The 26,962-nt window shown below is 45.2% G+C and overlaps 1 protein-coding gene and 1 pseudogene across 3 annotated transcripts in view; one reads left to right on the top strand and one right to left on the bottom strand.

Annotated features, from left to right (window-relative positions):
- The window catches only part of LOC138515687 (ATP synthase subunit beta, mitochondrial pseudogene), a 43,837-nt pseudogene extending 28,059 nt beyond the window's left edge, over positions 1-15,778 (bottom strand).
- Positions 1-26,962, top strand: part of LOC138515785 (transmembrane protease serine 11D-like) — a 739,714-nt gene that overhangs the window by 607,792 nt on the left and 104,960 nt on the right. For all 3 annotated transcript variants that reach the window (XM_069630499.1, XM_069630501.1, XM_069630500.1), the window contains exon 9: positions 16,135-16,303. In XM_069630499.1, the coding sequence (XP_069486600.1) occupies positions 16,135-16,303 (169 nt within the window). The remainder of the gene's footprint in view (positions 1-16,134; positions 16,304-26,962) is intronic.

The raw sequence follows: 26,962 nt of genomic DNA, 5'->3' as shown, positions 1-26,962 counted from the left end.
TGGTGCATGTGTACCGTTGGCCTATGGCAAAGTATCAGTGTCCTGCTGTACTACAGGCACTGGGGGGTCCGGGGCACACATAAAAGGCACAACCACTCTTCTCTTCCATTACTGTATCAGCACTATTTTTAGAACGCATTTCAGCGCTATACAAATCATAACTACAAAGTAACATAACATTCAGCGAGATTGACACTGTTCTTGTTTTTGGTCTTTTGATCAATACCAAATCTATCATCTCTGCTCATTATTAATAAAGCAGGGCAAACTTCCCCAAAAGTGAAGCATGTGTATTTTCAAGTAACTGTGCCAAAAGTTCAGTGTGTATTGGAAGGAATTCCCTTCCATAGAATGTTTGAAGGAGCCCAAAAGAAAATGTGGTCATACTTTTCAAACCCTGGTGAAAAATGTATAACGGATCAGCCTACAAACAAGCGAAGTAAACAGATGAGGTAAAATATTGTGTTTGTGAAGAACCAGAAAAAACACTAGAGGAGACCACCAGCATTAGTGTTAACATCCAAACAGAAATCAAGACAGCAGGCATCCCACTCGGAGAAGGGCACGGTGGTATCACTGATGAAGACAGTGTAATGACTAACTACAGTGACACAGAAATGCCAAGCACTAGCAAAGAATCTGGTCAATTTTATTTTCCGCAACATTCAACTCCCTTAACGAAAAGGCCTAATCCCTAAAGGATGGAAGCTGGACCAGAAACAATATTTTCAAAGCAAATGCCCATGGTTGATTGTTAGAGGACTCATTCTTGGATGCACTATTTGTCGTCAAGTCAATAGCTTTGGTGCAGAGAAAACTCATGTAATTAAGTTGTCTAAAGAATGCACTGAGTCAACTGTAAGCTCATACAGTACCAACAAAGACAAACAAAGGCACACAACTCAGAATCAGAAATATTGGAGCAGGCAAACATAGATACATTGCTGAAAGTAACATCTAGAGCCCAAGCAGTGAAAATATCAACAACTGCCAGAATATTCCATACAGGTTATAAAGAAGCAAAGCGGAACAGGCCAGCCCATGGTTTTGAATCTAAGATAGACTGCTAGCAATTGAATGGGCTGGATATGGGACGCATTTTACATTCCAATGTGGCTTGCTCAAATATATATACAGCAACACATTTCATCGGAAATTAAGTGAAGGTCTTTGCCAAAATAGCTGCCTTTTTTCCTAAAGTGAGTCTTTTGCTGGATGAGGCAACTGCTTTACATTTTTTTAAAACATGCTTTCATTGTGTACCTATGTATTCAGCTTCAGGATATGGAGTCTCCAGCTGATATTTGTGATGACCTTATTGAGCTCAGTGATGTGTCTGCTGAAGGTATTGTAAACAGTTTTCTGGTTGAGCTCCAAAAAGACATAATTAACATTAGTGAGGACTTTCTCACCAAATGTCTGGTGCTAGTCGCTTGTGAGGGAGCATCCGTGATGTTTGGCTGTAATAACGGGGTGGTAAAAAGGTTACAAGAAAGAATTTCTCCCAATAGTGTAGCCTGACACTGCTCAGCACACCGCTTAACCTGCAGTCAACGATGTCATGAAAGACATTGGAGCTACAAATTGTTTCAAAGCGATGTTGGACAAACTGTATTCTCTTTTAGCACATCTGTAAAGAATCATTTGCAGCTAAAAGAATGTGCAGATGCTCTTGACATTCAAGTAACAATCTGAGTATGACCGCCTGTGGGTGTGCTCTGGTCCTTGTAGTATATTGTGTGGCATGCTACGTAACTAGTATTGTGAGACACCTACCCTTAACCTCGTGCAATGTACACATTGACCAGTTAAACTGGTTAGTTGCACTCAACCTCAAATTAACAAATCAGAAAAAATATATATCTTGTGCAAATATGATATGTCCAATGAACTGTATTTTTGTGGTACAACCCTCTGCAGAAAACAGCCAACACGCATTTCGACACAAGGTCTTTCACAAGGCTGTTGTGAAAGCTTAGCCATAACAGTAATAACAAATAAGAATAACTAAGCCAGAATTCTAACTAAAATAAAATGTACATACAAAAATCATGGGTTAGAGCAGGAGGACAAAAGGAAGAAGGAATCCAAACAAAGTGAAAGGGTAAGCAAATACAAATAACACCAGAATTCACTTGTATGAATATAGTTATGTGTCCTCTTGATTTGAGACTGTAAATAGTAGGTAACACAAATAAAAATTACATTTTATTATTGTGGATCAAGAGAAGCACCCAAAATCCTGTCATGCAAATTAGTGGTAAGCTATTCCCACAGCTGGCCACAGGTTGTGACACCTGTGACCATATATGGCATGATGTGAACTGGCTTGCTGATTAAGATTGATCATTATGTGCATGCAAGTGGGTCCCAAGTGGGTCTCAATTAAATACCATTTGGTATGGTAGCAAGCGTGGTGTGTTGAAGTAATAGTTAACACTCACTGAAAATGTCTAAAAGTATTTAGCCTGTTGAAAATATGGGATAATTGGCTACAGATCAGTCCTGACAGTGATTATCCAATAAATCATTTATGGTGCCAGATGGTATTCTTGAGGCACTTACCCATGTGCCGTGTCTAGTTCTTCAAACTAAGTCAACGTTCAATAATACTGGTTTAGCAAATAGTTTTCTGGCTGAAAAATTGCCAAGAATCCTAGTGTTAAAATTGTCCTATTAGTGTGCCCTCTAGTTTATTGCAAAATATGGTGGCCCGCACTCACCTATAGCTCCTTTAGTGTTTTGCGGTAAGATTAATGCGGGTGGGCTCTGCTAAAATATATAATCCTGGGGAAAAACAGGAAGCCCGGTTAAGTAACTAGGGCAAAGTGTCATGTCTACAAAAAGATTAATTGAACTGGTTAAATGCTAACATGTTCACTGTTTAGCGATTAACAGGAATGATATTGCTAGTATTGTCTACTACTACAACCACAGTGTATCCAAATATATTCAGTAACTCCAATCTTTGATGCCTAAAGACAATAGTGGGTGGCTCTTACCTAATATTGGATGGGATACCCGGTTTAGGGGATCTTTACAGGCGACCCGCATATGTAATCCGCGCAGGTGCTATATTGTTTCTAGTATTTAAATTGTTAACGTGCATCTGATGTCACACGCATTCCGCTTGACGTCACATCCTTGACTGATACTGTAAACAAGGAAGTTTCCTTAACGAGAAGCCACGGACTGGCCCATTGCATCGGCCTGGACAACAAGGTGAATAATAGTGTTGGTTTCTAATGGCTCCTATAAATGTAGGAGGAATGTTACTAAGTTCTTTGGTTGTCCCGAGGCCTGAAGTGCATGAAAGACCCTCGTGTATGGCTGTGGTGTGACTCTATTGTAACCAATATCGCAAAATTCATAAACCTTGCATAGATAATTAGGACAACAGTAAAAATTGCCCTGTCTAGTAGGGTGAGTGTTATGGCAAGACAACTAATTTATAGGATGTATGGATCATCGCCCCATTGGCCAATATTTGGAGCTCCTATATAATTGTGCACCATAATGCAATCGCATTTAAATCTCACACTATTGCCACAGTTGAGGACTGATGGCCAGTTTGTCCCCCCCCACATCCAAAGGAGGATCTCTAACATAAGAGCATGTATCACTAATTGTGTAGTCCCTATTGAAATTGCTTCATTATAATAATAATAATTTAGCATTTATATAGCGCTACAAACCCTCAGGTATCTGAGCGCTGCCTATTATTACCCACAGTGTGTAGTGCTTATTTATCAACCTCAGAAGGATGAAAGGATGAGTTTGGCCCTGCCGGGATTCAAACCTGCATCAGTAGGCTCTGCACAGATGTCAAAGCGAGCACGCTACTCGCTGTGCTATCGGACTGGCTTCCACCAGCAGTGGTGTCTGAATTGGTAAATATAGCCAGCCAGATTCAACCTAAATTATAATGACAGTTTATCTATTGGCACCTATATTAGCCAACGTGCCTTACTGTATGAAAGTATTTGGGATGCTTCGCCCATCCAGTGTCTTTATATTTAGTTATTTCCCTTGTTAATGACAAATATCACTGATCAAACAGTGAGACAGGAATGATTCTTCAGTCAGTCTGCATTCACCCATTTCGTGATGATACATGTAAAAAATGGATAATGAAAGCGCAACTTGTCTGTATCAACTCCTATGATATGCCGGTATCTTAATACATATTATCCAACATTCTAAAGACATGTATAAGTGAAAATTGACACGGTACTGGAAGCAAAATGTATTGTCCCAACCTTACTTGACGTTATAATGAGTACATGGCATTCCAAGTATCTTTTCATTACCTTGGACATACACACAAATGCCAAGTTGGAATGTATAAACATCAGTCACATTAATCTTAAGCAGTTGATGAAACATTAGTGAACGTGTTAAAGGAACACATACATTTCATGTTCAGTGTTTAGTCCTTCTGTGGTACTTTGTAGATTACAAATACATTTGGATTCCATTTGTCCCAGAGTCAGTTTAAGATCTCCCCCATGTTTACCACACTTGGCGTTCATGAGGCCAATGAATTTGAGGTCACCCTTATTGGACATTTGATGGCATATTTGCAAGTGATGTCTCAATGGTAACCTGAGGTTTTGACTATTCAGGCTAGCAAGGTGCTCCCTGATTCGAATTCTCTGTTGTCTGATGGAACTACCAATGTACAATTTCTGGCACATGTATATAATAGCGTAAACGTGTTTTGTTTTACAATTAATTAAGTCTCTAATAGTAATCTCTCTGCCTTCTTTATAGGTAAATCAGTCACAATCCTGGTGTGCATATCTGCTCTTGACATTCGGCTTTGTAATAAAATAGGTAGAGTGTTTGATACTCGCTGGGTTGCCTCAAGCTACAGAACAGTAGTGGCTGTTTGGAATGCTTATCCTGCTCTTTACAAACACTTTATCTTGGCATCCAGTGATGGCTCTAGTGATGGCACAGCACATAAAATGTACACTGGACTATGTAGGCGCCTATCGTCTGTGCAGTTTGTTGCTAATATTGGCATTATGTTTGATGCACTTCAAGAGTTGTCAGAATTGTCTCTTGACTTACAAAAACATGAATACACGATCATTGGTGCACATCGTGCTATTTGCTGACAAATATGAGTGTTTAAGGCAATGGTAGAAAGGCGGGAAAACATTATTCTCAGTGCAAGAAGAACACCAAAGAAAATAGGTTCCAAGGAGTGAACCTGCATGAAGGAAAGTTGTGCGACAAAAGAATTGAACATGGACAGTTTTTTTGCAGACTTGCAGAAAATGTACGGAATCCGTTTGTCATCAACAGGGGGTTCTGCTGCTGCTGACAACAAAGTTGGGTATGGGAAACTAATAAGCAAAGTAAACGTTTTGTGCAGGCAATACTAGCCAGATGAGTTACCACCTATGTATGGAGAATGTGAGGTAGAGTCTCTGTGTGAAAGATTTGATATTGGTGACACTCGTCAAACCATTCGGCCTTACGGGGAGCATAGGGAGACATGTGAAAAAGAAGTACATAGACACTATAGGGACATTTTGACAGCTGTGAACATTATTGCTGTCTCCACTGCTGAGTGTGAACAAGGTTTTTCACAAATTAATCTTGTCTACACATCAACAAGAGCATCTGTGCATACTGACACCATTACATCCATATTATTTATTAATCTTGTTGGCCCACCATTGAAGAGGTTCAACCCCATCCCCTATGTCAATTCATGGGTTGCAAAAGGACGAATAGCTGCTGATGACAATAGGAGTAAGGGACAAAAAGAGGAGTTCACAGCCAGGTCAAATTTTAGACACTTTATGGGCTTTTATGAGCAAATAGAGACAGCTATTTAAGCACTATTGCACATGTAATCATTTAATATGTTATTTGTACTTTATGTATAAACTGCTATTTGCATTTGTTTGTTTTGTATATTCATAGATTGCAATTTGCGCTTGACTTCTGCAGCTTATTTCAGTCATGGTGACCCCAAACAGCTGTTGGCAAAGTTGTGATAGAATCTGTAACTGGATTATGGCATTTTTTGAAATGTTATCAAAAATATTTTGCCAAGTTATGCTAAATACTTTGGCTGGCAGAATGTAAAGTACTTCGAACAAACACAACATTTAAATAGCATCTGACAGCCTATTTAATAAGGTAATGGTAATGTTTATTTGTAAAGCGCCTAATCATAAGGCAAGTGTTTCAAGGCCGCTCAAAGAGGGAGGGAGCAGGGGAGAAAAACAACAGTCATACAGAGCCCTTGAGGTTCCGAATGATAACCAGTCTGCCCAGACAGAGTAAGTGCATATAGTAAAAGTAACAGTGAAGATAACAACAAATGGGTCTGACGATGATTCTGCAGTTTTTCCAAGAGCATAGAGGCGCCACCATGCAGGAGGGGAGACAGGGAGGAAAAGGTAGACGATCTTCAAGGCATGGTACGTTCAGATCATGCAAGTGCAAAGACGGTTCAGGAGAGGGGAGGAGGACGAGTGCAGGGGGTGGGGGAATACAGATGCCACAGTGGGTCAGAAACTGGGCAAGTGCTGAGAGATGCCATTCTCAATGGGTAATTGACCGAGTGCAGTAGCAATGAGACAAGTACAGGCCTTGAGGCAAGTGCTGGAGGACTGGCGAGGGTGCCAGGGAACTGTGAGACTCTGAGGTACTCCCGGCGGCCAGTCGGCATGCTGTGTGGAAAAGGAGGGAGAGAGGGATAAAGCGGAGAGAGAGGTTAGCAGGGTAGAGGGAGGGAGAAGGATGAGGAGAAGAGGAATGTCTTAAGGAGTTTTCGGAACTTAAGGAGATCAGCCTCAAGACGGAGGAAGACATCAGTGAAGATAGGTGGGTCCCAGGTCCAGAAAGCCTTGTGGACAATGCAGAGGGTCTTGAACTTGATCCTTGCAGTCACGCGGAGCCAGTGGAAGGATTTCAGTGCCGGAGAGATGCGGTCCCTGGGCTTGAGGCCAAGGATAAGTCTTGCAGTTCTATTCTGGATGAGTTGCAGAGGGCGCAGCGTAGAGGCAGGGAGGTTGAGAATGAGGCTATTTCAGTAGTCAAGCCTTGAGAGAACCAGGGCTCTGGAGACAGTGAGCCTCTAGGGGACGGTGAGAAAAGCTAGAGCACCTCTGAGGAGGTGCAGCTGGTAGATGGACTTTTCGGAGATGTTCGAAATGTAAGTGGGGAAGGAGAGAGTGGAGTCGAAGATGACCCCGATGTTTTTTTGCCTCATCTGTGGGTGCGGACGCAGTGCCAAGAGAGGCTGGCCAGAGTGAAAGTGGGAAAGCAGGAGCCCCAATGCAAACAATCTCAGTCTTACTGGCATTGAGGCAGAGGTCGTTTGCAGAACACCATGACTGAATTGCAGACAGACAGTCAGATATGAGATAGGTAGAAGAGGTGGCTGAGGGTAGCCTGAAGGAGAGTTGCATGTCATCCACATAACATTGGAAATTAGAGGTGAAACTGGCAATCTCCCGTGCCAAGGCAGCCAAGGCAGCCATGTAGACATTGAAGAACATGGGGAAAAGGTTCGGGCCCTGTGGGACGCTGCAAGTTGAAAGAGTGATAGTGTAGAGAAAGTGACCAAGTTACACATGGGATGGGCGGGTGGACAGGAAGGAGGTTAACCACGTCAGAGCCTGACCAGTGATTCCCAGGGTGTCACTGAGACGTGCAATCAGGATGTTGTGGTTTGCCATGTCAAAGGCAGAGGAGAAGTCAAGAAGAAGGAGGACAGAAGGGGTGTTAGTGTCAAGATTTGAGAGCAGGTCTTCACAGGTGTTCAGAAGAGACGTTTCCGTGCCTCCGGATGTTCTAAAGCCAGACTGATGGCTGTGGAAGCAACCAGCAGATTCAGTGTGGAGGGTGAGCTGAGAGATAGCCAGCTTCTCCAGGAGTTTTCCCATGAAAGGGGTGATAGAGAGGGGCCATTAGTTTGCCAGAATGGAGGGGTCGGCAGAGAGTTTCTTAAGCAGAGGGTACACAAGGGAGTGCTTAAGAGAAGTTGGGAAAACTCCAGTGGCAAAAGAGAGATTGCAGAGATCAACCAAGGCTGGAGTGAGAGAGTCAATGTTTTCCTTAATGGTTTTGGAGGGGGAGGGGTCCACCTGTTTGGACGAGGCCTTCATAGACCGGACTTGTCTGGCAACCGCATCAGGTGTGTTGGGAGTCAGAGAAGAGAGGAGAAGTGGTGGAGCGGCCGAGGGGGGCTCCAGGGCTGTTGATGTAAGATGTGGTGTGGAAGTGAGAGAGGAAAGGATGTCATGGGTTGAGAAGCCAGGGCCGAGCAAAGGCCCTGGGTGGGTGTGACAGAAGTGGAGGTTGCTGCAGGATTGGCCAGTTCCTTACAGACTTTGAAAAGTTTGTCATTGTTGTTTGATGCCGCAGAGATGCAGGCTTGAATAAATACTCTTTTCTTGGCACAGATGCAGACTCGGTATTGCCTTTGACGGAGGCAGTAGGTCAGTTTGTCAGAGGTACTGCCTGATGCATTCCATTTCCGTTCAGCTAGTCTACACTTGCGTTTAAGGGCAGCCAGATCAGAGTCGCACCAAGAGTTGCACTTTTTGTAAGGCTTCAGTTGGACCCTCATGACAGGGGCAAGAATGTCAAGGGTGATGGAGATAGAGAGATTGAAGTTAGCAAGGACTGTGTCAGGGTGGGAGTCAGCCGCAGGCGTAGGAGGCGGAAAGTAGGTGGGGGTAAAGGCAGCCGCTGTCACTCTTTTCATGGGTCTGGTGACTATGAATCTGAGTGGCCGCGCTGGTTGTGCTGATGCAAGGGGAGAGTAGAGCTTTAAGTGTGAAGAGAGAAGAGACTGGTCCGTCCAAGAGAGAGAGGTAGTGAGAGGGATAGAGAGAGGTGATGGCGAGCATCCAAAGTGTGGCCTGCTATGTGCGTTGCGCCAGAAGGTGAGATAGAGAGGGAGAGGGAATTGCATAGGTTGCAGAAAGGTCCTGAGGAGTCAGGAGAGTCCAGATGGATGTTGAGGTCTCCCAACAGGAGGAGTTGAGAGGAGGAGACTAGAGAGGATGCCAGGTCAGCCCATTCCGAGAGGAAGAGTGTGGATTGCCCTTGTGGCCGATAGAAGGTGGCCATAGGAGGGAAGATTTAGGAGAGAGTGAGAGCCTGCAGACTAGGCATTCGAAAGAGGAGAGGGCCTGAGCGGGATGATGGACAAGGGTATCCGTTCTGGGAACATCAATGCCACTCCCCCTGCTGAACCCTTGGGCCTGGGTATAGAGAAGATCATATATATGCTGATGCTTTCTATCACCACTGCCTCCTTTTCTAAGTTTAAAATGAAAACAAAACATGGCAACTTGTGTTTTTTGTTTGGTTCTGAGTTCAATGTGTTTATTTATTCTTAGTGGGTTTATTTATTCTTTAATCAGTGAGAGGTTAAATAAAAAAGTGTTTTTGAGGATGTTGTCTCAGATTTGTAATTACTGCAGCATCTGTTAACTTACATTCAAGCAAACATATTGTTTGAACTACAGTTTATTATTTTCCTAGTTTACCTGAAACCCCCAGAAAAATCCAACACAAGAGACTCCAGCTCCACTAAGAACCATTTGAGACACTGGGGGGGGTAGGGGCGGGGACATTTTATAAAATTGACAAATAAGATAACGTCCGTAGGTTCTCAACCATTTTTTTTAAATGCATTATTACTTCAAGAACCGCAAGTATGGTCCAGACTTGTAACAAGTATGGTCTACAGATATGTTCAAATACACTCTTTTGCCTATGGGGGTGCCAGAACCACTAAAACTACCATAACAGTTCTTTCCAACTTTAAAGCATTATACTTCCTCAACGCATGTGTGCTCCTTCCCCATCTATCCCACTACTAGCCCGTGCCAGCAGTTGCTACAGCACCAAACATGTGACATGGAGCGGCAGCGTGTGATGGTTTGGTGGTGGGCTGATCTAGCACTGAGCCGGGCCGCTGGCGCCGCAGGTGCCGGCATTAGTGAGCCAAGAGTTTTTGGTCCCTGTCACTTTTGTTTCACAAATTAAACACTGGAGTTACCTATGTTTTTTACGTTCTTCAAGATGATTATCATTCAGCATTTCTGCTTGCAGTATCTGCGGGATTCATTGAACCAAATGTTGAAGTCACTCTGGCTTGGTTTTGGGAAGGCATCAGAAGGGGGCATATGTGTGATAAAACAAATGCCCCACAGGGGCATATATATGTGGGGATGTGTTCTTTTTATATAGGTTTTTGTGATGGTTTTTGGCAGAGATGATGCAGAAGGCTCAGTAAGGTTCCATGTGAGTACTTGAGAACTGCCATGCACAACCAACCGTTAGCGGTGCATAGTAGAAGTAGGGCATGTTAGAGGTAGTTTGTGAATGGCTGTGAAACTGTTGTGTATCAATGGTGTTGATTAAAGCGATTTCGGAGAATAGTGGTGAAAGGTCGCTGTCGACTGTGACTTCAAATGAGGTAGGAGTGAGAGGCAATAAAAGTGTCACTGGTGATGTGAGGGTGGTGTGAGCCAGTGAATGGGAGCTTCAGTGTGAGTAGGTGTGTGATGCTGTAAGCTGTGATGACAAGGAAGGGATGAGTGATGGTTGGAGTAAGTACTGAGAAGACAGCATGAATGGGGAATATACTCAGAGTGAGTAAGTGGTGCTGAGAGTTGCAGTGTAAGTAGTGTTAAGATTGAGTGAAGGTGAGGATGCTGGGAGTGATAGGGAGAGTCTGAAAATGCTGTGAGAGTTGGAGGGGTGATGATTGAATAATTGAGTCATAGCAAGTATCAAAGAACGCCTGCGTGAGCGGTGGAAAGTGTGTGGAGAAGTGTGAGAGAGGTATGAGGAGAGGAGTGAGAGGAAGTGTGATAGGAGAGGTGAGTGAAGGCCAGCATATATCATACACATATATAGAATCAATATAGGTTGAGGTTGCATTGCAGTGGGTAGGGGATATGAAAACAAATGCTGCCAAGTACCACCTAGACACCAAGATGCAATGAGAAGTTATAGTGGCATCAGAAACCTAAACATCTAGGGTCAAAAAAGCTTCACTCATCAAGACAGCCTGAACAGCGTTCTTTTCAGAGGTCATTGGAATTTGAAGCTGGAAGGGTTTTCAAGAGTTTTGTGGGGCTAGATGACATGTAAGGACCAGGAAGCGTTAGGGGGTCTGAGTGGAGAAAGTCGATACAGGACTACAGGTGCCCTTTCCAGTGCACTTTCAGTCCTCCTTTGCTGCCTCGCTAGCACGATACTGGTTATAAGTACACTTTTTTCAGAGCATAATTGTTTCAGCTGGTAGCATCCAAAGTGCTTGATGAGAAAGGGAACATGTTATTTAATGATAGAGACAACGTTGTTTTAGGGTTGCCTTTTGTGTGCTGTGTGACTGCAGCAAAGAGTCTGTTCTGGCCTATGTCTAGTTTACCAACCCAAGAGACGAAGGGATCAGGCTCTGACATTTGCTGTCTAATGCTTTTCATTTGATTAATGTAATATTCAATTTCTGCCTCTTTCAATTCAGGGGTCATGTAAACTTTAATCCATATATATTTCGAAACAATGCCCTGTACTGCTATCCTTTCAAATAGCAGCCTGAGGGCTTTTAGGACTGTCCTACTGAAATCTGGTGAAGTATGGCAGGATTCCCATGCCTCATTCTCTGCACACAAGCAACTACTGTGACGAATCTGAGTACATCGTACCTTCTCCCCTAAGGGGAGACCTTTCCTATGGGGCTAGGGCGATGCGTTCAAGGTACAATATTCCCATTGGGGTAGTGCACCGAGGGAGGATCACATGAGGAAGGTATCCCCCTATAGGATTTGGGACGACCATCACCAGAAAACGCAGTATCACCCCGCTTTAATACATTGAACCCCTTCTCCAACACTAAATCTTCCTGCCCCCTCCCTGGATTGAGCAATTGTGTTTTGTTGTCAAATTAGTCAACCTAACCTACACGACAGCACTGAAAACCCAGAAAGTACAAAGTATCAGGCATACAGCTTTAAGGCTGACAGGGTGACAAAGAAGATGACCAGGAGTCCAAGGATCACTCATGAGAAGCAGAGTGAGTGGTCTAGTTCCCTAATGCCAGTGATTGGCCCAAAGGAGTATACGAATTCCGCGCCAGAGTTTGAAGTCAGTTCAAGCTCAAACTCAATTGCAGCTGGGACGCGAGAGAGATGTCCTCTGGAGAGGAAGAGTGGGAGCGGTGCACAGGAGTAGCTGAAGCAAAAGAGAGCCTGAACCAGAGGAAAGAGGGAACCAGAGTGTGGTCCATCACAAGAGGACTACGCGGGTTAATGCCAGAATTCTCTCTGCATCCCAGGGCCCAGCGAAGTGAGGAAGAGACAGAACGCACAGCCAGGGAAAGGAATCAGAGTGCAGAGCCACTACAGAACCCGCCAGATGCCCGAGCGCTACCAGAGCCTCCAGAAAGGACACAGCTGCCCAGGAACGACTGGTACCTTTGAGAAGGAACCAAAAAGCTACACAGGGTGCCTGGGACTTGGAAGCGGTCCGGGGTAGCAACTGGGTGAGCTCAGAAACTGGAAAAGGAGGGTCTGGGACACTGAAACAAATGAGAGACAGTTGTATACTGGGCAGGAGAGTGAATCAAGCAGATATAATGCAACAGTGTGAGTCTGGGACCCACAACCAAGAATAAGAGGGATAGGCACCCTGATGAAAGAGGGGGTCTGGGACCCTCAGGCAAAGGAGAGACAGTTGTATACTTGGCAGGCGTATGAACCAAGCAAATAAAATGCAACAGTGCAAGTCTGGGTCCCGCACCCAAAGGTAAGAGTGTCTTGGACCCTGATGAGAGGGAGGGTCTGAGACCCTGAAGCAAACAAGAAAGAGTTGTATACTTGGCAGGAGAGTGAACCAAACGAATACAACACAACAGTATGAGCCTGGGGCCTTTGCCCATATGAGAAACTGAAGTCTAAATCGAAGAGGGTCTGGGACCCTATGAGTGAAAAAGAGACAGCACAGAAATGAACACAGGCTTGACAGGACAGTGAACCAAGTTGTTTAAAGTATTGCAAGTCTGGATCTCGCACCCACAGGGGAGGATGAGAACAAGAGGGTCAAGAATTCAAAGTCTGATAAAAGGAATCCTAAGCTTGGTAGCAGAGCGCGCTAAGCTGCTAGGATACAAGAACTGTGAAGCTTAGAAACAGTTCCTCGTAAAATATCCAGTGCCTCATTACACGGATGGCGGTAAGGATTTACCGGTACCGGTATTTTACCGGTACCGGTAAATCCTTGCCGCCTTACTACGAGGTCCCTTTGCTGGTTGGGGAATTGAACGCCTGCTTTTTGCAGGCGTTAAAAACCAACCCGCAAAGGGACCCAGGGAGCTAATTACGGTACCGCAATTTGCGGTACCGTAAATAGCGCCTTCCCCATTCCCATTATGCCCTATGGGGCAAAAATGGGAATGGGGAAGGGCAATGGTGGAAGGGGGAATTACCGCCCCGCCAACCTTGGAATGGGGCGGTAATTCCACTTTCCGCCAAGGCGGTGCCGGTATTGTACCGGCATGAACCATGTGTAATGAGGCCCCCAGTGACTTAAGATAAGAAGAAGTCTAGGGAAAAGGAGCACCACGCTAGCATTGAAATCTTATACTTTGGAACATTGGGAACTTTTTTGTCGGTTGAAAACACAAAGAAAACTTTTACTTTGTTAAGAGATCATCCTTGTACAGTTGTCTTACATTATTAGTGTTAGGGGGCAGAGGTAGGTTTTGGGACACAGCAGGGACAGAAATTTTAGTTTTGGACTTCCTGACAATTTCACTAGTTTTCTTTGAGGTAGGGAAACCTCTCTTAGCTTAAGAGACAGAGAGGCATTTTTCCCACCCTCTTTTAATTAATAAAAGTCCATATCCAAAAACATGCCACCATTGTGTCCGGGCCTTATTCCTGCACTCTTAAAATATGAAAAATATGTATCTCTTTTACAATTCTGATGAATCACAGTGTTTCCTCACTTCTCCCCAAGGGGAGCCTTTTCTTTTGACGCTAGGGGGGTGAGCCCACTTTGCAATATTCCCCCTAGGGGTGGCAGTCAGTGGGATCACACAAGGAGAGACTCCCCTACCAACATAAGGACTCCCATTCTGTTAAGGAACTCGCTAAAACTCTCTCTGTTGAACCATCAATAACATCTATGCTTCGGAAAAGTCCATCAGAACAAACAACTGTTTGCTATTGTAAAGTTAGTCCTAACATTCATTTTGAAGAAATGTCTGACAAAACTACTGAGAAATAGAAGAGACATGGGTGAGTAATACAGATTACTCCATGCGCAGAAGTTTATCCAACTGGGGCGAAGGAGCTGAGACCAGTAAGAGAGATTGCTCGTCAAAGAGAGAGAAAATACTTTGATGTTACATGGCGGAGGATCTAGTGCTCAGATATAAAAATAGAAGAAGGATGAAGATGGGGAGTGAAGAATGGGAAGTTCGTACCTGGGAAGAGCTGGGAGCTGCTGAGGAGCGGGAGTGCCCCAGTTGTGAGGACCTGGCTACTGGACGTACCAACGAGGTACAGGGAAACCCGAGAACTGTGTGGTGCAGGGGAAGAGAACTCCAAGGAAAGGAGGACCAAGTGAGCAATTGGGTGACCTGGGAAAGGTGGACTATTCAGTCCAGAAACAGCACTGAAACTGATGCAGCCGTTGCTATTTAGAGCCACACCGGAGAACCAAGAATATTCGGCTTCACCTCCAAGATCCTTCCAATGCTGAAAGTTGTGCTGATCCCGATGAGAGATCCGGTGATGCTTGCCTGTCAGCAAAAAGCTAACAGGAAAGGCAGGAGACCCAGAAAGGCATACGGGGATCAGGGACACACTCAGCCTACTTGTCCCAGTGATACAAGAAGTGTTTATAAGTGTGAGAATAACTACAGGGCCCAGACTACTCATCCCAGTGACACAAGACGTGTTTATACGTGTAAAAATAACTACAGGGCCCAGCATGCTTGTCCCAGTGACACAAGAAGTATTTATAAGTGTGAGAATAACTACAGGACTCAGCTTATTTGTCTCAGTGACACATCACGTTCTTGTAAGCGTAAGAATAACTACGAGACACAGCCCACTCATCCCAGTGACGCAGCATGCATTTATAAAGACCATGAAAAGATTTGTGTAAAACACATTGGTTTTGTGGAAATAAGGAAGCAAATGAATACAGAAAGTGAAGATCAAGGAGAGGGACATTTGGCTTCTTTTAAAGTGTTGAGGAAAAGGAACCTTATAGAGACACTTAAAGAGGACGCAGCCCAAAGGGGTGAACATGTAAGTATTGCAAGGAGAACAGGGTCATATCGAAAAGGAAAGGGGAGGCAAGGAGAGTGGAAGAGCCCCAGAGAAGAACTTAAGGAATTAATCCAGGAGATAACAAGAACTATTGGAAAATCATCTGTTTGGGGCAAACAACCTATCCAGGAGAAGGGAGTCATTCTCCTGGACTTTTGTAATTTCTTTCTTTAGTGGTAGCGCCAGAATAGATTAATTTTGAAACGGAGGACAGACTGTTTACTTCAGACTTCACTACTGACGATGAGCACACTAGTTAGTTTTGTTAGGTAAGGAAACCCACAGAATAGGGATATATATGTCACTTTCTTATCATTTTAATACACCACTTGGGGCACCTAACAAAAAGTAGTCTGTATCCTTCTTCTGACTTACCACATAATATCAAGAAAAAGCATGCTCTCCAAGTTGTAGGAGACAATGACTATTTGCTCAGAGTGAACCATGTGTCTGCTAGTGAGTCTATGATAGGCCAGGCGTTTTGCATGGTGCGCTGTGATTCCAGGCCTTAAATCTAGTAGGGATTTTGTAGTGCTGTTTGCCCTTGAAAGATGCCTCAGGAAAAAACCTCTCAGGCACAGACAATGTATCTCATGGTACAACAGAAAATAAAAACAAATTCATTGTATTTTCGCTAATAAAAAAGACATGTCAGCCTCAGGTATAACCAAAGCAAAGGGTGAAGCAAGGTCTGAATTTTGATGAGGTGTGGGGGGAAGGGCCGATGACGTGTAAGTGTGCAAAATGGAAAATGTATCTTTGCAGTCCTGCTTTACCAGGATTTTCAAATGTCCTGTTTTAGGTTGTGGCCGACGCATGGCGGAATCATCGGCGAGAATAACAGGAGGGACAAATGCGAAAATAGGTGAATGGCCATGGATGGCGAGTCTTCTATTCAAAGGTTATCACAGGTGTGGCGCAACCCTCCTCAGCAACTCCTGGCTTGTTACCGCAGCACACTGCTTTGATTGGTAAGTTTTGTATAAGATTATATGGTCTAAGCACAAACATGTGAGGGGCCACATATAACAGAGTAATGTACATTCAGTGATCCACACTTCTAGATCACGAAAGTTCCTGAAGCGATCCTCTCAGGACTAGCATTACACATGTAATGTTATGTTAATATGCTTTGATACTGTGCCAGTTAACCATTGTAGGAGTTTAAAAGCACCTAGGCTTGTCCACTGACTGGCATATTCAACCACAGCCATTGTGTTCAAACCTTGGCCTTCTGGAGGAAAGAAAATGAGTTGGATTGAAGAGGACGGGAAAGCAGGAAATGGATGCTACAAACAAAGGGAGGGGAAGCATGCAGTGGGGGGAGAATGTTTTGTGATAGCATGCATGCATGTCAGACCTGTTTGGTGGGCCATGGTCTGCAAAAGTGAGGAGGCCATATACCCTAAGGTATTTTGCAAAATGGATTGTGTTTCCAAGAAAGATATGCAGAATTGTAAGGTAGTATGCAATGTAATGTTGGATGCTTGAGGAGCTCCGGAGTGTGCTCGGGCAATACTGGACATTTGGTGGCTTATTTACCTTGGCATCTCTTTACGGTGTAACCCAGAATGTTAAGTCTGTGACAGCTAAGCCCCAAGCCATGAGTGGCATAGTGAAGAATAGACTGTGCATAAAGGTGAATGTTGCTGGTAAGGGACAGTAGGGGAATGGAGTGGTCAAACTAGCATGGTCAAACTGAAAAAGCCTGGTGCCTTGATGTCGATAAAGGTTATTATTAAGAGTTTATTTTGTGCCCTGTCATGCTAGACTTTATTTTAGTTATTGGTGAGACAGGGTGGGCATTATTTTTGGCGTAGGTTATCAGAGTATATTAATATAATACATAGACATGTACAGTGAGAAAATATGGCCTGAGCTCCCTATGCAAGCTGTGTTCATTTGACTGTGTAAAAGGATGAGGTGGGTGTGGGACATACAGGGTAGGCAGGTAGGGAAGGGCCAGATATCTGTCCTTCCCAGTACAGTGTCAGTCTGACACCCTTGTGTTGTGTTATGTTACTATACTTTGATTGTTAACACAAGGCTATGACATACTTGTTGCCTGTACAGCGTTTCATGCCACAGTAAGGCAGCGGACTCAGGGGCAGGAAGGGAATCTTTCATATATTTTATGCTTTCAGTATACCACACAGTCTCGTTTTTAGCCTCTACAGAAGATACCATTTGCTTAGTTATTTTCATAATATTGTGTTAGGTGCACAACTGTCTTTATAAAGTTTCACCCTCTTATCTGTCCAGTATCGCAGCCCTATGTGCCCCGATCGGTTTCAGGTCCGGGGCACCTCTGCAGTTGTAGTGGTTAGTGGGAGGGAGGGAAGGAAGGAAGGAAGGAAGGAAGGAAGGAAGGAAGGAAGGAAGGAAGGAAGGAAGGAAGGAAGGAAGGAAGGAAGGAAGGAAGGAAGGAGGGTGGACTAAGTCATAGCTTAGTCAGAAGAGTTACACCCCCTTCGTAAACTTTGTGGTGGCTGGGGTTCGGACCCTCATACCAACAATGTCTTTCTCAGCCCTCATAAGTGTGTTTCTTCTGTTTCTCTTCAAGATATTGTTTTGTTCATTCCCAGTGGGCAATGGTCTTTCTCGGCCTGGATTTGCGAGCTTCTTCTAGCCCCCTTTGCTTAGTTTGGTTCAGCCTCCAGTGGGCTGTGGACCTCTTTTCCCTGCATATTAGTTTTCTGACATCCTTGTGCAAGGTCCTGCTGCTTTCAGCCAGCTACGGGCTTCCTAGGGCTGGGTTATTAGATTTCTGCTTTCCTCCTTTAGGGTCTGGTTGCTCTCAGCCACCGGCAGGTTTCTCCTACCCCCTTTGGGATCTTGAGGCTCTCAACCCCCAGCAGGCACTGGGCTTTCTGAGCCCTTGTTACCTTTTGCCGCACAGTCTTCCTCCTGTTCCCCTTTTCCTGCCACGTACCTTGTGCGGCAGGGTTACTGGACGGTGTTGGGATCCCGGCCTCTGGTGGCTCCACGGCTTGCTGTATGCTGTGCGGGTGTTTCTCCAGCTTCTCCTCTGCTTCTTCCCTATCACTAAGGCAGCGTGTTTGCATTGGGTTACTGGTACCCCGGGCTGTGTTGCAGTGCGCTTCCTGCCTCAGTCGTTCCAGACTTCCTGGTGTCCCCACCTTTGTTGAAGCAGTTGCCATGCTTGCATAGCTCCTACACTCCGTCTACCATGTCCTCTACGCAGTTTTCGTTTCTCGAATGGTGGGGCTGCGTCTTGGCGCGGATTACTCTCCTGGGATTCTTGCCGGATGTTCTCTCTCTGGATTGTTTTCTCGCTCACTTTAAGTTCCTCCCTGGATCTAGAAAAAGAAATCCATTTGTCATCAGGCTTCAGAGGAGGTGGGAGCAAACAGAGGTTAGTCACCAGACCAACCCCCTTAAAGGGGCCCTGCATGTGAGTAATTGGGTAATTTCTCATGTAACCCATAAAGACTGGGCTCTTAGAGGGAGAGGGAGGTGAGATGTAAGCCTGTTGGGTCCTCCTTGTCCCCACAAGGTGGTGACCCCCAGTGGGATCCCGCTTGCTCAAATTCCTAAGCAGACTTTTACATAGTAGGATCATCTCTCTAGTCCCAAAAGTGTTGGCTCCCTCATTGGAGAGAAGGGACAAATTCCTTGGATTCGTCACAGGACCCCAACAATGGAGCAAACCTTGTGCTTCTATTAACACTCAGTCCAATTATGTTAGTTTGAGTTCTTCTCAAAACATAACTGTCACATCACACCCAGGTCTGTGAATGACAGCGCCAAGTGGCGGTTTAGCCGCTCAGTGTGCGGTGCAAATAATCACATGTATGCATCCATTTACTCACACCAATACTGTAGCAGCAACTGTACATGGTTTTTGTCATTCCCTCGCCTGTTGTTTTTCACTGAATTTTTTACCACAAAAACTCTGCACATTTCTTTTATCTTTTGGGGTGGTTACCCCCACAAAACCTTTTCCCAGCTGTTTACAACCTAGTCCCCACACATCCTACCGCTTATCCCAGTCCCCCATATTTTCCGATGAGTTTTTGCAGCAAAAATTAGTGATAACAAAATGCCACGGAAAGAAAATGGCAGATGAATTAACATCGTACCTTGTACATATCCACATCTCCCAAGTTTGTGTATTTCAACATGTTTTATCATCACCTTAAATTAAAGAAAAATATCTTCACTTTGTAGATTTTCCTTTATACCATGCAGGTATATAACGTCCACAGCATTTCGTGCCAGGACTCTCCTGTGAACACATAATACAATTTAGAATCATAATTCTGATTCAAAAGACAGAATTACATCATGGAAGACGAGTCTGGACTCAATTTTAGGGGTGAAATTAGCCCCTCGCGGCCGGGCGTGATGCCTATTATTCTTTTCATTGATATTGATAGTAATCAGGCCGCTGATGCAGATTCTGCCCTTTGGCATGAACTTGACAAAATGCTTTGGCAATGGTGGGCACTGCATCCTCGGGACATGGCCATTTTCTTAGGGTATTTTAACTGTGTGTTTGGAGCAGGCTCCAGATGAGAATGCTCAGCCTTCCAGCCGATTCTTAACAGGAGGGAGTAACATTCCCTCTTTTTCAGGTAGGAACTCCAGAAGTATAGGCTGGTTGAACCTTATGGGAAAGTGGAACATGTGGAGACCGAATGGCAACATGAGAGGGGATGTGTCCATGCAGCCTTCTTGGTTTGGTCCTATTTCAGACTTCACTATTGATTACATATTTGTGCCTTTTTCTCATTTGGAGAGGATCTCTTCATTAGAAGTGTTAAGAAATCGGAGAGCGATCATGCTACACTGCTATTAAAATGTAGTGTTGAATTGGCCTGTATTGGGGTTTCCGCCTCTGCTTGTAAAAATGTAGTGCTAAATATATCAAGAAATAGATGACTTATGGCCGGCCCATGATCAATATGAGCTCATGCATTAGCTCTAGGGTGAGCAACATGCACTTTCACACGGGTCTTGCGGTCTAATGAGAAGAAATCATTAATGTGTGCGCCTAGTCTCTTTTCTGATGCTATCCAACACTATAAATTGGAAACATCTGTAATGTTACTAGCAAGAATAAAGCCCTTCACTAAGAACCATATACATACTTTTGCCATCCAAATTCGAAATCACAAAAGAGAACTGTGATGCAAATGAAAACGTATTTGGGGGAGACCTCATTGGGAGAAATACGCGAAGACACAGACATGTAAGAGATTGAAGCAAATTATAAAAATTAGTTAAACACATATAAAATTAATATTTATCTGAGAGCTAACCAAAACGTGCTAACCAAGTTGATAAAGTATCATTCTAGGGGTATTTGGCGCTTGCTGCATGACTTGCAGTACGACCAGAGCTATTTTCTTGTAAATTGCATTTCAGAATTAGGCTAGATACATTTTTATGACAACATTTTTTTCAAGCATCATGGGGATTCTGCCCCAATAATCTCCTTAAGTGGGACTCCTCGGACCCCCATATTTGATTTTGAGAACTTGGCTAATTGTTTAGGAAAGTTGAAAAATTCCAGGACAGCAGCCCAGACGGTCTTTCCAACCAAGTCCTAAAAAGTAATGTTGGTCTGTGGGGCAAAATTCTTTGGACTCTCTTTGTTCAGATTACCTTCTCTTTGGTCATTCCTGCATCTTGGTTGGTCTTTATAGTAGTTCCTATTTATAAAAATATGGATCAGGCTTCTCCAACCTACTATAAAGCGATTTCCCAGATTGATTCTTCCGAGCTTTGTATGAAGGGATTTAGTGAAGTGGATTGAGGATTCCAAGTGCAGATCCACACACAACGGGTTTAGACAGGGATTAGGTACATCCCTTAATGGCCTTATTATCTCTCTGTTCCAGAGGAGGTCCAGGCTTCCTGGTAAGAAGCCTCTTTTTCTAGCAAGCCTGGATATGTCCTCTGCTTTTGACAGATTGGTAGATGAAAGTTATGGCAAAAATGGTCTTATCAGGGAATTCTCTCTGGACTGCTAAATATGCTTTTATTATTTTACTCCAGCAATAAACGTAGAGTTCGGTTATATTTAGATGGATTGCTTTCATAGGACATGGTGGTGAGCACAGGGTCAAGGCAGGGATTCAGGTTGGGCCACACTCTTTTTGATTTGTATACATCTGATTTACCACTTGCTTTCCAAAATCCTTATTCTCCCACTAGAATCGGGGCACTTGAAGTCGGTTGGTTAGCTTATGGCGATGATTTAATACTACTGGATGCTACCCTGATCGGCCTCCAAAGAAGATTAGAGAATGTGGAGGCATATGTGAGGGGAAATCACTTATTAATTAACCTTGTAAAATCCCACATCATGTGTTATAATGCCAAAGCTGTCTCTAGGAAATATAATTGGTATATTAACTGTAATAGAATTGATGTGGTAGACTGCTTGGTTTACTTTGGTTCATTTCATTCTAATAAGAAACACACGCAGTCTGTGAGGGAGACCGTAAATATGAACATTTAGCAATGTATTCTCGAAATGTGGATGATACAGATGAAATATTGTTATTATTCACTATTGCCAGTGGAGGAACTTTATTTCAGAAAAAGTATGCCGGCCATTTCTTACAGTCCCGAATTGATGACACCTGTGATAAAGATAAGTATCCTGGAAGGTAAAATATGGCATGTGGTGCTAAACGTGTCCCTGTCAGTGCCTATTGAAGCAATTTGTTTTGAATTGGGCCTAGAATCTGGGTGGTATACTTATAAGTGTAACAAACTACATTTATATTTCAGCATAAAGGGTGAAGGTGAACAGAATCTGTTTTGCAAATTGGGCATACTTTCAACACTTTGGGCCACTCTGGATTATCATAATGCCACATTAGCCTAGTAGGGCTGCAATATCCTGCCGGGGCTATCATCTCCAACATGGCCGACACCATCTGCACATAAGAAGTGCCTCGCCAGCCCACCCTGCAGCATTTGCGATTGGCCAGCCTGGGCCACTTTACACCAATAAGGGAGCCGGCAGGCTTGAGCCAGCCACTGACAAAGGCCCCACACTAAGACCCCTGTTTGGACCTGTGAGGGCAGTGTGGACCCCCAGCCATGTCCCTGGCCTCTGCCCACACCTGCCTTGCGACTACTATCCCGCACCATGGGTCAGCCCTCAACATCCTTGCCACCTGCACTTCTTGTGTTCTATCTTCTCCCCATCTCGTGTGCTGCCATAACCTGCCTTTTCTCACTCGCTCATTCCGGCCCAAAGCTGTTGGGATTAGACTTTTTTGCCAGGACGTGCTTGCTAATTCTGTGGCCTCTCCGTTGGTCTTGTGATTCTACCACATTATGCTTCTTGACTTTCGTCCGTGGATCCGCAGCTGAACTCTCACACAGAAGCCTTGACTTGTCTATACAGTGTTGCCGAACATTGTGCCTCATTCTGTTTAACACTGTTTTCACACTTTGTGTTCCCCCACCACTCTCTCATACTCCCCTTGCCTCTTCTCTCTCCTACCCTACTACCAACATTTGCTGCCTGTTTGCCCTAACTATTGGGGCCTGATTCGTTAAGCCCCTCTACTTCTGTTGTTTTCTGCAACCTGAATCTTGCTATGTCTTAAACATGCACTTTAACTTGTCTCTCTATTGCATTCTAGGGCTTTACTTGAAATTTGAATATAACTATGCCTTTAAATCTGCACATGACTTGTTTTTCTGCTGCATTCTGGTGCTTCACTTGAAACTCAAATCTAGCTGTGCCATTACTCCTGCATATGATTTGTTTTTCTGCTGCATATTAGTGCTTTACTAGAAAGTACCCCAGGCATTATTTGTGCTAAATGATTCTTAATTGCTGGTCATTTTCTGTGCAAAACCTCTGTGTTCTCTCAGTCCTCATATATATCTGAACCTCATTTCATGTACCTCTAGCTCTGCTGCCCTCACTAGGATCCTGTTATTAGTGCTGTGTCTGCTCTACTTGGCTACTAGGCCGTCTGGTGAATTCTGTCATGCACTGTGCAGTTCTATTGCTCTCCCTCCTCTCCATACCCCCTGTCCCCCCGTTTCCTATGGTGTTTTCCATCTCTTCTATAAATTCCAACTGCTTCTCCATCACCTATCCTCTCTCTCTCTCAAAGTCTGGAAGGAAGATATTCAAGAAGGCTCTCCTTGTCTCCAACTCCAACCCAGGTCTGCCCATTGCAGATACCTACAGCAATGCTACCTCCAGACAGACTGTCCCTGACATTCTCTTTGTCATTCCTTCTCCTGACCTATGGACTCCCCATATGGTCTCTGTCCTCTCCCCTTTCTCTTTCTCTCCCATTAATGGTGGTACCAAATGTCAAGTGCTTTTGGCTCACTTCTTATCATCCAGGTGCATCATCAATGTCTATCGTAATGTCACTATCATGGCCCAGGTCTCTCAGCCCAATCTCTTCCTTCTTGACACGTGTCTACCGTCTCTTTTCAACCCCACCCCCGCAGCCCCACTGCCCTCTTTCTCCACTCCCTCCCCCATCCGATGGTGGTACCCCACCCCTGTACCCCCCTGGGAAAACATTTAAAGGGGGCAACCAGAAACACTTAGCTACCCACAACTCTCGCTCTGTAGGCAAACACTCCTCTGGCATGTTTCCTCCTTGAAGACCTTGACCTCGACGTCCTTGCTCTGACTGAGACATGGTTCATGGCCAGCTCTGTCACTTCTTTTGACACCCTTCTACCTAATAGCTATAAGATCCGATCCAATCCCAGGACCTCTCGGTCTGTGGGCAGAGTGACCCTGATTTATCCTGGGTCGGTTCCGGCCACCATCATTCCCACTCAATCCTACTCCTCCTTTGAATGCCTTGTCTGCAGGATGACTGTCTCTCCTACCCTCTCCCTCACTCTTGCCATGATCTACAGGCCGCCCGGACATACTCCCTTTTCCTCTCGGAATGGGCGAACTTCTCCTCCTCTCTCCTGGCCTCCTACCCCAGACTTCTCTTCCTGGGGGACTTTAATATCCATCTTGACACCCAGGATCTGGCCTCTGTACTCTTTCATGACCTCTGTGACTCTCTCTCTCTCTCACAATTCTTCCCTCTGGCCCAACCCACTCTGCCGGACACACCCGGGATGCTCTCCTCTCAACGGACATTCCTCTCTCCAACCCTCTAACTACTCCACTCTCCTGGTCTGACCACTCTCTCCTCTCCTCCCACCCTGAGCTTCCTGGCCCCCCAACAATGCCTCTGCCTGCACTTCCAGTCTCCACCTCTGTCTTTCGACTGATGAAGCATGTGTCATTCATTGCATTTTCCCCCACCTTCATCCCTCCTCCTTCCCCTACCTCTGACTCTTCCACAGACTTGGCACTGTCTAACCTCCATCTGTCCATCTCCAACACTCTGGACATCCTTGCCCCTTTCATGAAGATCTGCATTAAGCCAGTCTCCAAATGCAACTCTTGGTGTGACTTTGACTGGGCAGCTTTGGCAAGGCAAGTGTAAAGCTGCTGAACGGGAGTGGCAGACCTCAGGTACATCCTCTGACAAGCTGGCCTGCCGCCTGCTCCAAATGCAATATCGTCTCACCATCCTCTCCAAGAAGAGGGCTCATGTCCAAGCCTGCATCTCTGGAGCCACCGATAACACGGCTGAACTTTTCAAAATCTGCAGGGAACTTGCCAATCCTATGGCAGTCTCCTCGTCACCTCTTCTCTCCCAGGCCCTCTGCACTGCACTGGCCTCCCAATTCTCCTCCAAAACTCAGGACATCCTGTCCTCACTATCCCCAGCCCGACTCCCCAACTCTTCTCTTCTCAACCTTGGCCCCCCTCCCAATACTGTCCTCCTTCTCTCCCATTGGACTGGATGAGGTCTCTAGAGTTGTCCAATCTATGAAAGTCTCCTCCAAACATCTCCCTTGCCCCTTCCTTGGTTGACCTCTGTAACCACTCATTTGCCACTGGCTCTTTCCCACAACCCCTCAAGCACTCTCTCGTGCACCCTCCCCTAAAAAAGGCATCTGCAGACCCTTCATGCCCAGCTAACGATCGCCCCAATCTCCATCACCCCTTTCTTGGGCATACTCATGGAGAAGTTGGTCATCTCCCAACGAACCCACTACACTGAATTGGCTGGCTGCCTCAACGACCACCAGTCCGGCTTCAGAGCAGCCAGAGGCATGGAAACTGCTCTTCTAAACACCCGTGAAGACCTGCTCTCAAACCTGGATTCAAACTCTCCCTCTGTTCTGAACCTTCTCAATCTTTCTTATGCCTTTGACACAGTCAATCATGCCATCCTCATAAATCGTCTCTGTGATACCCTTTGCATGACAGACCAGGAACTGGCGTGGCTGTCTTCCTTTGAAACCAACCCTCCCAAGTGCAATTGGGCTCTTTCCTATCCGCCCCCTCACTCTCTGCCTGTGGCGTCCCTCAGGGCTTTATCCTATCGCCATGGCTCTTCAATATCTACCAGGCCCCACTTGATCTCTACCTTATCTCCTCACTTCCAGTGCTATGCTGAAAACACTCAGCTCTCCTTTAATCTCCCTTCAACCTCCTCTCCTTCCGCTCTCATACCTGACTGCCTGACTGCTATTCAGGCATGGTGCTCTGCTAATGATCTCTGCCTTAATGCCAGTAAGACAGAGATTCTCATCATTGGAACACCTGCTCCCTGTTTCCCCCCCTCTCTCTGGCCACCCTCCTTGGGTCCTCTCACCTTCTTGTAGGGCCAAAAACCTTTGGATCATCAATTACTCTTCTCTCTCCCCGCAAATCACGGTCCTTGCCAAGAAGTCCAACTTTCAGCTTCACCTCCTTAAAGACATTCTCCCTTTCCTCACCTTCCCCCAGAAGCTCAATGTCTCCAGAGCCCTGGTTCTCTCTAGGCCGGACTACTGCAACAGCCTCTTACTCAATCTGCCCCTTTCTTCCCTTTGCCCAATTCAACTAATCCAGAATAGGGCTGCAGGACTTATCCTTGGCCTCAAGCCCAGGGACTGCATCTCTCCAGCCTAAAATCTCTACACTGCATACCAGTGACCACAAGGATCAAATTCAATACTCTTTGCATCATCCACATGGCTGTCTGCGGTCTGGGACCTCTCTACATCCAGCTTTCTCTCCCTAAATAACTCCCTGATAGAGTTCTTCGGTCCTCTAGCTCCAACGCTCTGCAGATTGTGGGAGGTAGATCCCTCTCCTCTGCAGGAGCCTCCCAATGGAATGGCCTCCCTGAACCCCTCAGACTTGTTGAGCCTGACCTTCTAAAGTTTCTTAAACTTCTCAAAACTTTCCTCTTGTCCTCCTCCCTCTCTCTCCCTCTCCCGTGCTAATCTCTTTCTGCCACTGAGACTGGTGCCTGGTCCCTTATGAGTCTTCGGGGGGCTGGCCCTTCTTGACCAGTCTCCTCCAGCATCCCACTGGATTGCCCTTGCCACCTTCTCCAACAACTTGAGGGTTCTCTCAGAACATCCACAAAATCCATCCCCAACCATCCACATATCAACTAACATTCCATATGACTCCAGATCTAAACTTTGGACTTCTGCTCCAGCCTCCTCATGGTTCGTCCACTCCCTTGTTTCCACCTGTGGCTTTCTCACCCTTCCTCATTACCCATCCACCTCCATGTTAGATGGCTCCCCATGCGTCA

The sequence above is a fragment of the Ambystoma mexicanum genome, chromosome 6q (genome assembly GCF_040938575.1).
Source record: "Ambystoma mexicanum isolate Mex_15411 chromosome 6q, UKY_AmexF1_1, whole genome shotgun sequence".
In the NCBI taxonomy this organism is placed as follows: domain Eukaryota; kingdom Metazoa; phylum Chordata; class Amphibia; order Caudata; family Ambystomatidae; genus Ambystoma; species Ambystoma mexicanum.
Note: the sequence above shows the minus strand (reverse complement) of the source record. Positions and strands in the feature narration are given on the sequence as shown.